This window comes from Ostrea edulis, chromosome 7, assembly GCF_947568905.1.
Source record: "Ostrea edulis chromosome 7, xbOstEdul1.1, whole genome shotgun sequence".
NCBI lineage: Eukaryota > Metazoa > Mollusca > Bivalvia > Ostreida > Ostreidae > Ostrea > Ostrea edulis.
Genome location: NC_079170.1, coordinates 43,677,991 through 43,689,871, shown reverse-complemented (window position 1 = coordinate 43,689,871; position 11,881 = coordinate 43,677,991). Strand labels below are relative to the sequence as shown.

General features: G+C 34.3%; 1 protein-coding gene across 1 annotated transcript; it reads right to left on the bottom strand.

Annotated features, from left to right (window-relative positions):
* Positions 1–3,333: 3,333 nt before the first annotated feature.
* Positions 3,334–10,713, bottom strand: LOC130048168 (isatin hydrolase-like). Its single transcript, XM_056144514.1, has 3 exons — positions 10,427–10,713; positions 7,499–7,669; positions 3,334–4,448 (listed from the first exon to the last, which is right to left on the bottom strand). The coding sequence occupies exons 1-3, from the start codon at positions 10,603–10,605 to the stop codon at positions 3,926–3,928; spliced, it is 873 nt and encodes a 290-aa protein (XP_056000489.1). The 5' UTR covers positions 10,606–10,713; the 3' UTR covers positions 3,334–3,925.
* Between the last annotated feature and the right edge of the window lie 1,168 nt (positions 10,714–11,881).

Below are 11,881 nucleotides of genomic sequence, written 5' to 3'. Positions count from 1 at the left end.
AATCTCATAACTCCTATAAGCAATACAAAATAGATAGTTGGGCAAACACGGATCCCTGGACATATGATATAATGTGAGTTAAGCAGTTTACGCTCTTGGTAAGCCGTTTTTGTTTAAACAGTCGAACTTCATCTATCATATGAAATAACTAGATATTAATTTCATTTCATAGATAATGATGTTGCGTTATTACACCCCTCCTCGGGGATTACCAGATATACTTGTCTATAATGAGTATGGAACTTCAGAAACAGCTTAATCGTGTCTAGCAGCTCACACCAACTAGTCATGTTAAGGTCGAAGACTGTGATACTTTCTAGCGTGAATGCAGAAATTGACTAATTGTTGTATAAAGCCCTTTGAATTGAAAGTAATCAAAATTTACAGGCATGTTTTGTACGGTCACGGTTTTCTTTGTTAGTTATTAATAGTTTTGTTTTTAAATGAATCTTAAAGATAATAAATCACCCGGAATGGATGGAATTCCTAATGAATTCTATAAAACCTTTTGGAATGAAATTAAAGACATTTTTTATGCAACTCTTGAATACACTTTTGAAACTGGTAATATGCCCTTTACACAAAGGCTCTCACTTTTATCATTACTGCATAAAAAGGGAGAAAGAGATAAGATAAAAAATTATCGACCGATTAGCTTAACAAATTCAGATTACAAAATTTTAGCATTCGTGTTAGCTAGAAGGCTACAAAAAGTAGTTGATAATCTAATCAATGAAGACCAAACTGCTTATATTAAAGGCAGATTTATTGGATTTAGTGCAAGGACTATCCTTGATATATATGAATATTGTGAAAACTCAAATGACCCACAAATTTTGTTATTCTGTGATTTTGAGAAAGCTTTTGACTCGGTGGAGTGGAATTTTTTGTTTAAAACACTGGAGAAGTTTAATTTTGGTGCAAGTTTTATGCAATGGATAAAAATAATGTACAAAGACCCTATTTTTAGAGTGAAAAATAATGGATGGATTTCTAAAACGTGTAAAATGAATAGAGGAATCAGACAAGGTTGTCCATTGTCTGCCCTGCTTTTTATTTTTGTAGCAGAAGTCCTTGCCTGTAATATTAGATCAAATAAAGATATAAATGGGTTTAAGATCAAAGAAATGAAACAAGAAATAAAAATAGTTCAGCATGCTGACGACTGTACGATTCCTATTAAGGATGAAAAATCATTACAAATAGCGTTAAACACAATTGATATTTTTTGTAAACATTCAGGATTAAAACTAAATAAAGATAAAACAGAATGTTTATTATTAGGAAAGCTTAAAGGAACAAAAAAAGAAATTCTTAATCTGAAAGTAAATGAAAATTCAATTAAAGCATTAGGTATCCACATTGGTCATAGTAAAGAAGAGTGTTTTGAAAAAAACTGGATACGGTATCAAAGAGATATAGAAAAATTATTAGATTCATGGAGAACCAGAAAACTTACAATATTTGGAAAATGCTGCATAATAAACTCTTTGGCAATATCAAAATTAGTATATGCAGCAACTTTATTACCAATTCCTGGTGATGAATTTATCAAAGAAATAAATAAAATAATATTTAATTTCATTTGGAATAAGAAAGACAGGATTAAAAGAAACACCCTGATAGGAGATAAACTAAAAGGAGGAATACACATAGTTGACTTAAAATCCAAATTCAAAGCGCTTAAAGCATCATGGATCCCAAAAATAATATCGTGTAACCATAAATTAAAAGACTTTTTCCAGAGTTTCTGTCAAAGGAATCAATATGATATTTACTATCTATTAAAGACAAACGACTCATTTTTGAGTGAAAGTGGAATGTTACATAAATACATACCCTATTTTTATAGAGAAATTATTACATATTTCAATGAAGCTAAGGGCAATTCGACAACATTACAATTTTCCCAAAATATTTGGAAAAATAAAAGATTTACTTATAAAAATGAGACACTTTGTTTTACAAATTGGATGAAAAGTGGTGTTTTAAAAGTAGATGATCTGTTTAATGAAATTGGATTCAAGGATATTACTGATTTTTCAAATCTTACAAACAAACATAACTGGTTGTGTGAATATAAAATACTAAGAAATGTTTTTAATAAAATAAGTCATAAGACAGAATACCATATAGAAAACGAAAACGTGTTTTTATTTAAAAATGGAAAAATTGAATCTATAATTGGCAAATCTTGTAAATTCTTTTACGACATTTTTGTTGATGACAAGTTTCAAAGATCATATATGGAAAGTATGTGGGAAAAGACTTTTATGTTGGAAAAGTCAGACTGGACTAATATTTATAGAAATAATGTATGTAAAGTTGTTGATAAAAATGTTGCTGAATTTAACTACAAACTTTTGCACAATCTTTTATGCAACAATTATCTACTTAGCAAATGGAAAAAAGATGTTCATAGAAACTGTACATTTTGTGCTGATGTCATTGAAAACAATGCACATTTAATTTTTGAATGTCAAAATGTAAGACAGATATGGAATACTGTTGAAATGGTGCTTGAAATTGACATTCGATGGAAACATATTGTTCTCGGCTTTTTTCATGAAGATAATCCTAAAGTGCATACATTTAACTTTGTGATTTCATATATTGCTTTCAGAATTTACAAAAGTAAAATGATGTTAAGACTTGAAAACAAAACTGAAAGTGTGAATAATCTCTTGATACAGGTTAAATTAGACTGTTATAGAACATACTTAACATTAAGAAAATCAAAGTACGATTTCCTAGATCACAAATTATTTGAGAGACTTTCTTTGTTACTTTAATGCTTTATATTATAACACATGTATTGCAATAATCTGTATGTACTATGTATCTGATATTCAGTTTCCAACAATAGCATTCTAACAGTACTTGAGGGTGACCTGTTCCTCAGTACTTGTTGTTAGGGGAGTGGTGAACTGTTTGTGATTGTGTCTCCCCTGCAACAATATGGATCAATCATTGCTTTATATGTATTAAGTAGATTAGATTTTGCATACTGATATAATTTTGACATCTAAATATACTTTGCTTTTTTTTAGTTGAAAAATATTGCTATCTAGCATGTAAATCTTTTAATTGTAAAAGAAAAACAATATTATCAACTATACTGTTTGATATCATGTAGATATGTTTCTTAAATATGCATACATGTATAGTTAACACATATATATACATATATCCAATCCATGGAGCCCCTGGCACCCTAGGTGAGGATTATTCGGGGGTCTCTGCGGAGACATTACCCCCAAATATCAAATGTATGTTAGCTAGAAATAAAAGATATTGAAAGGGGAAAAAAAAAAAAAAAAAAAAAAAAAAAGTTTTGTTTTTAAATTTACGTCCCATTGAAAATATTTCTTTCTTGCTGTGACATCATCAGGTGAGGAGGAAGACGTTTGCATGGCGCTCAGGACTACCTCAATTTATAGTTCTTTATCATGCCAACGCCTGCGGCGGGAACTCGGTTTTTTAGGTCTCGTTAGAAAGACCCACGACCTCATGGTTCGAATCCACGACCTTCCGGTCACGATGTGAACACTCTAACCACTGAACCAACGATTGATCTACATGTACTGTATATTGATCGCTTATTATATGTATATTAGTCGTCCTCTCGATATTAGCAGCAATCTGTTTATAAAGTAGCTTGAAATACTTTTCTTAGTTACTATTCTATGCAAGAAAAATGCTTATAAGACATCTGAATGAATGAATAAAATTGGCATTTGAGTTTAACTAAGGAAATCGAAATATTTGCTGAATAATACGAAATATGCATGAATAATATACATGTACATGATACATACAAACGTTCAGTGAAAACCGTTCCGCTTTGTTAAACTTTTACAAAATAACATCGCATTTCAAATATGTGAATTATTTTTAAGCATACAGGGGTCAGTGGAACATTGAGTTATATTCCAAATTGATAAACGAAGATTGTAATTATTTGCAAGAGGTAGATGTAGACTGAGGCACTCATGACATGCATGGCATAATTTGTTTTGTTCAGTTCGTCGTCGTATGTTCCGAAAAGTCGAGTTGGTCCACCACTTCCGTCAAATATCTTAATAACGGGTATATAGACGACGCTGCCACTTTCTGGAATGTTGTCCAGATTCGCTACGTGTTCTATTCCCACTATATTATGTTCTCCCAATATGATGTGGCAGGGAAATGTCTTGGTTTGTCCATAGTCCGTAGAAGGAGTGTCGACACCAACGGCGTTGACCTGTCGTTTGGTTATTAACCACGTGACGGCTTCCTCGTGCCAGCTAGGGAAATGAAACGTTGAGGAATCATTCGGTTGAGAGGTTCCGTAGACAAGCTTTGGGTCTGGATATTTGTGAGACCAACCCGAGTTCATCACAACCACAGCATGTCTGGGGATTTCTCCGTATTTTTCCTCCCATGCATATAAATCATCGGTTGAAACTCTGTAAGTACACAAACCACATTGTGAAGTAGAATATGTCATACACATGGATGAGAAGGTGAAGATAACAAGCAGTGACCATACTCATAATCCCTATCAAGAGTACAACATTTAGAGTAGGACAAACACGGACCCCTGGCCATGCTAGGGGTGGGATCAGTCAAGGAGGAGTAAGCATCCCCTGTCGATCGGTCACACTTGACGTGAGTCCTATATCTCGATCGGGTTTATGGAGTAATCTGTAGTCAGGAACGAACTAACAGTTGGCATGAAACATGTCACATAGCATTTTATCTAATGACAGGTTATATTGATAAATTAGATCGGTTAAAACGACCATAAAATCTGCCGAATTTAACGAGACTGTTGCAACCCCTGGATATCGTGCGATCTTTCAGTTGAATAACAATTCATTACGAACCGTTATTCAAGAATAAGCTATACAAGAAATATCGACAAGACGTCAATTACAATAAAACACCTCCCTACTGCAACAACAATAAAGCTACCAGAAGTCTGCACACGTGTTCAAAATGACAAAAATGAATAGATATGATGTGTGGGCAAAACCCATTCCACGATATACATGCTGAGAAAAAGTTAGGAATATGATATCCACAAATTGGATTTCTCATTTTAGTGCGATATGATCGTACCAGTCAGGTGATAATAGTATTTATATATTTATAGATTCTTGATTTGAAGTATTTGAACTGCAAAAGATGCCATGTAATTGAAATTTAAAGTGATAAAGAATATAAAGCGTTGTAAGATTCACTTGAAAAGTGATGAATGTTTGGTTGTATATTATTCAACGTCCCACTCGAATTTTTTTTTCAATCAGATGAAGACATCTAAAAATTAATGATGGAGGCTGTTACCAAAACAAATCAATATTTAATGGACGTATTGATCTTTGTAACCCTACATTGTATGGTTCAATTTCACTCCGGGAACTAACACCAACGTCCAATCACGGTTCAGAATAACTCATCATGAATTGCTGTCAAAACAAAAATTAAAATAAGTATTAATGTTGACAGATGTATATATATAATAACATTGTAGTGAGGATGATTTTCAATACTATTTGTGCTTTAGCAATGGGATTTGGCGTAAATTGTATACATGATTTTAGAGCGATCGCTGTTATGATTTAGGTCAAAAGGTCAAGAAGGATTGGTCATTCTAGAAATATTGGGCGCACTCGAATTGTTTACACCGACCACAAAGTGTACTTTTTTCCGTAATCAAGTGCAAAGATTTACATTTTTGGTGTATAACACGTCCACCCTGTACAATGCATGTGTTGGTAAATGCACCGAAAGCTTCGATATGGTTGGGAAATCGAGAGAAAAAAATTGTATATATTTTCTCCGTACTTTGTTAAGTATTAGATAATAACTCCAGTGTATTGTATTTCATTAATTACACAATCAGTTTGAGACATAATGCAGAGTCATCCAAGGTTTGAACTAGAAATCCCTACTGGAATTCGGCTTCGTCTTGCACGATACCAATTTTCATTTCACACCCTGGATGACGCCGCATTATGTCCCAAACTAACTGTGTAACCCATTTATCGCGCTGAAGATCTTTTTCAGCATTATTTTTTTTTTTATCTTATTAACATATTTGATAAAATATTGATTTGTTTTTCATTCACCGTCAGGTAATCATTGCTTTGAAGTTTTGATTTGCATCCTGACATGAGTCCTTAACGATATCAAATGGATTGTTATGAGGTAGGTACCTGACTATCTGCTAAGTCCAGGGCGGATATTTTTCTCCGTTTGGTTTCCTAACGTCTAGATACAGAAATGCCCCAATAACTCATCGAAATATTCAAGAGCACAATCCTGTTTTTCCCTTTTAACCCTTCCACAAAATGTTTACCGCTTTGTTGTTGTTCTTAATTGTATTCGTGGAATTCACTTGCTTTTTTCTTCAACTTCTAGGTCGGTCGACTGCACCAACCGTTTAATTACCGTTGTGTTTTGTTTACAATAACGACGCTTTGAAGATAATCGCGAGTCCGATGTTGGTTACCCCAAATACGTGGAGACGTAATATATAACATTTCGGGGCTTCATTAGCTTTTATCCAATAAATTATCTGCAAATTTGTCTAAAGCTGCATTAATCGAAAGGTGAAGAAAATGTAAAGAAAATCAATCCCATAACTCTTATAAGGAATACAAAATTAAGAGTTGGGCAAACACGGACTCCTGGATATATCAGAGATGGGTTCAGGTGTCCAGGAGGAGTAAGCATCTCCTGTTGACCAGTAACACTAGCTGTGAGTCCCATATATGGATAAGGTAAACGGAGTAATCTGCAGTTCTAAACAGTGTGTAAAGAACAGCCTAATATTTACATGTAGTATGAAACACATCAGATAGCAATTAACCCCCAAACAGGTTGTACATGTATGTGCAAACTAGATTGATAAAACGACCATAGAATTTGTGAAATGTTGACTTTAAATTAGAATGTTGAAACCCCTGTAATATCAACTTTTTTGTCAGTAGCCTGTCTCGATTAAAAAAACTGATCATATGCAGAGCAAGCTCTTGCATATCGAATCAAATGTGCGCTTTGGAAGCGCTACTTCAGCCTACAGAACGACATTATTTCACATATGAAGTCCCTATCAACGAAGGATAGCTCTCATTGCATTTGAGATCCCAATCTTAGTTTAATTTCTTGATTCATATGATAAATATCTCAGGGTGATATATATCTGATACCGTAAATCACTACAATTTCTTTGAAGTAACTTTATTTTAGAATTCGAATACACTTCGGGATTACTTCGAGAAGAAAACAAAGTTTTCTTCTTTAAATTTGTAGGAACTAAAAGTTGAAGAAATCCAATATCCATAAGAAGTATGTTTCACTGATATCTCCCAGCACATTTCGTTCATACATTAACACCTCTACCCTTAACCATTTGCTTGGATCACCACCCTGACAAACTCATAAGCTTCAACTACACGGATATATATGGATATACATGTACGAACAGTAGCGCCTCTCATACATTCTTTACCTGTAATCCGGATTGTTCTCAACCTTAGATTTGACATTTATAATGACTCCTGGTCCGTACAATTTTTCCATCGGAATTTGATGGGTTCTCCAACTACCCTTTGCAAAATGAACCGGTGCGTCAATGTGAGTCCCCATGTGCTCTGGCATGGCAAAATAGTTGTTTTCAAGCCTACAAAGAGATACATGTATCTGATACCACAGGCAAAACGAATTAACACATGTACAAGGTACTTAACTTGAAATCACATCGAACGAAACCCTCCTGAGAATCCCGGTCATGTGTGCTTCCAGGGAATATGCATTGCAAACGCATTTTACAACATTTCTCTTCTACGCTAATTTATCTACAAAACCGAGTATGACATTACTGTATTCGCTGCTTCTTATCTCCGTAATAGATACAACACATGACTCAATAGTTCGATTTTCCGGGTTATCCTAGCGAATAATTTGTACCAGTACCGCGCTGAATAAGTGTGCTGATCACCGCACCGAATACTCTGTAACAGTACAGCGGTGAATAAGTATGCTGATTTTGATTGGCAGACACATTCTTTCTAAAATTTATAGCAAAAAGTAGAAACGGTGTGCATCGTCTTTAATGAATATTATTATTCTTATTTTATTAACAAGGCTACATGTAACCTTTTATGATATTTTTTTGATGAGAAATGTTAGATTTTGTGTTTCAAAATACATGATGGTATGAATTGCATCGTTTCAGCCCGACATACTTTTCATGAAGCGCGTCATTAAACACGACGCTCTACGCCCAACTAGATGTAGTTCATTAAATGCGTTAACGCCTCATGAAAGGTAGGCCGGTATTAAGCGTTGCAGTTCATAACCACATGTATCTGAAAAAACAATTCTTATATTTACATTCTACTTTCATTTCTGACGGAATTTCCAGTCGCTACTATAGACATATCTTATCTACCAAGATTCATGTGTGTATTGTGTACTATTGCAGTTCGTTCATGATGAAATACCTGTCATTACAATTTGTAAAGATGTCTTAGGCAAGACTATTGGAAAGGTACATATTTGATACAATATTCAAACAATGACACGGTTTTGTGGATGAATTAGTGTAGAAAAGAATGTCGTAAATACATTTCCTTTCAATGACAGACATTCTCGTGTGGTGTATATTCAAGTACCGTGTGTTAATTCTTAGTATACAGACGTCATTCACAGAAACAAGTACAGGTGTCTGATGTGTTTTCCACGCATTCCATATATTTACATAATCATCAATATAAGCGATTACAAACCGACTGTGTTTTTGTTGGCTTTTGAAAATAAAATGCTCTGTAAACAAAAACATTCTCCATGACGATGCCGCATCAAACGTTAGACGTTGAACACAATAACAATTTTCTATCCGCAAAATTCCAATGGGCAACCGCAGAAAATACCCGCTATACGGTATATCAAATCACCAGTGATGACATGTCCAGCTGGACTATAGTTTTAAAAAAGACGAAGAAGAACACGAAGGTGAATTAAGTCTACGATGACCCATATTTAGGCTCGGCAAAGTTTGTAATCAAAACGTCTGGATACAACCTGTAATTCAAAAGCTTGGTAACGCATGGTAAATATGAACACAATAATTTCACTATACTGTTTTAAACACGCGCATTGTAGCATGCAATATTTGTTTATGTTGACCTGTTGCCTCCAGTATATCTTACGCACGATACACCTGAATTGTTTCTACAATAAATCTCTTCAACATTGGACAGGAATCATTGCTGTTTTTTTTTTTTTTACTATGCTTATTGGTGCAGAATTGATTTACCTTAGCATTCTGAGATGAATTGGGATCATGACCTAGTATTTGCGTGTTGTTTTACTTTCTTTTTTATTGGTGTTTGTACACATAATAAATTACATGAATATAACAATTCATATATAATTATCATTATGTGTGTGTGTGGAGAGAGAGAGAGAGAGAGAGAGAGAGAGAGAGAGAGAGAGAGAGAGGACATGTTTTTAGTAAATAGTAAGTTCCATCTGTTCCATTGAGTATCATTTTTTTTCTTTTCTCCATTCTTATATGCGATATATCTATGTGTTTCATAAAATAATCTCATTTGTGATATTGCAGCAGGCAAATTTAAAGCTTTCTTAGTGCATCTTGCAGTATAACATAATACTTCAGAAATAAAATGAATGTTTTGTAAATCACTATTGTTTTCAATACAAACTAAAATAAAGGATTTCTTTGTTATTGTTATCTGTCGTTCAGTCTTATCTTCTAAACATTGTTTGAATTCTACTAGAAATAGTTGTAAACAAACAATCACATTCCCATAAAAGATATTCTATTGTTTCCTCCTCAGAGTGACAAAAGTTAAAATATTTAGAATCTATTATTTTTATTATGAACAATAAAGAATATGTTGGTAAAATTTTGTTTATAATTCTGTACTGAAACCAGTGGAGCTTACAGTCTTTTGTCACACTGAGGGGTTGTTTTTACTTTCCATTCGAGGATTTTTAATACACATAAAGACGCCACAAAAAATGATTTATGCTTGGTGCTTACGGTTGTTGACTCAGTGAGGTTTTCATTCACATAGCCAGGGTTATCTACACCTACCGTGACACGGGACCTCCGTTTTCAAGATCATGTTCTACAGACCATTGACTTTCACATTTTATGTCGGAACAACCCCTACCCATGTTAAACTTTTTTTGGCTTGACGAGGCGCCATGGTCGAGAATCGAACCCAGTCTTCCGGTTGTGATCTACATGTACCTACTAAGTTACTGCTACCGGTGAAAATTTAGCGGTATTTGTAGAAGACCACTTTATGGAATCGCAAAAAAAACCCAACTTATTCTGTAAGGGAGCTGTCTTAGTTAATATATGTGTGGTGATTATTTGCAAGCACCATCTAAAGTCAGATCTTACCAGCCATCGAACATTTTCGAATATCCTCGGTGAAGCACGGTGAAGTTATAGGCAGGGTTGATGGGCCAGGTGACAGAATGCTCGTCCTGATTATGGGTAAGGTCCACAATCCTGGGTTTGGAATACGCGGGACTTACTGTCAGGAGAAACACACAGCAGCATATCATCAAGAGATCCATTCTGTCCAAAACTTGCAACAACTATGACTTCAATTGTTTACGCGTGTGTACAACTTTATCTTGCATGCTCCACTGAATTTGATATTCATGAATCCGATTATTTATAAGGAAATATAGAACAGTTTCCTTCAGCACAGTACTTAATCCATAAAAAAATCAAAGTCAGGAAGACCAAAAATATGTTACACTCTTACATAATAATTATCATTGTTGTCTTGTATATCTCCCTGAAATATATGTGCCATTGGTTAATTTTGAAACAAAACAAAAACTTGCACATACTATGATGATAAATAAGGCGACGGGGAAATCTAGGTCATACAACTTCAATCCACAAATCATAAAAGATGTCTAGAGTACAGGGTTTTGACACAATCTATGCAAACTGGTATATAAACATAATATAATATAGAGAGAAGGGACCTAACAAACCGGCATTAAATTCTCGTTTGTTCGCTTGAAACTCTCATAATTTCCGTATTAAATATGATAATGCATTTAAAATTTTCTCGTTCGAAAACCATAATATTGCTCTTTTTCGACATACATAAATCGTACACCCGACGTCACAGAAACTTCGAAAAAAGAAGTCCAACTTCCGGGAATTAGGTCGCCGCCGTTAACCTTACATTATACGTCGCATTTGGGTGTATATTTGGCGAGTGAAATTTTAGCGGGAAGCTAAGTAACCGCTAAAATAAGCCAAAATTATGTACAATATTATCATATTTTCCTAAAAATTGTAATGTTTATCATTCGAATGTGCATGTATCATGTAGTTAGTCAGTTGCATCAAAGGTATTGATCCGACGGAAAATAGCCGAGTACGTCGAATTGCATGCAACGTTTCGGATTTAAATCAACTGTTACTTCAAAAACTAAATTTCAATTCTGCCTAATACATGTAAACTAATGGTGATGCAGGCACATATAGCAACATATTCCCCCTCCCCGATTACTTTTCTGACAAAGCTTGATATATTGACTACCCCATCCTCACTTTAAAAAAATGATAGTGGAAATATGAGAGTAAAGTGATGAATTTATTGTCAATACATTTATTTCGACAGACTGGTCACAAGGGCTAAGCCTGTTTTGAGCCCAAACTCTGTGATACCATAAATCTATATTCACTATATTTATGGCATCACAGAGTTCGGGCCCAAAACGGGCTTAGCCCCTGTGAGACTGGCATTTCTGTAGGTGTGCGTAACAAAGAAAGATAACTCTAATTAATTTAAGATTCGGACTTTGAATGTACAGTATTCTTGTGCAA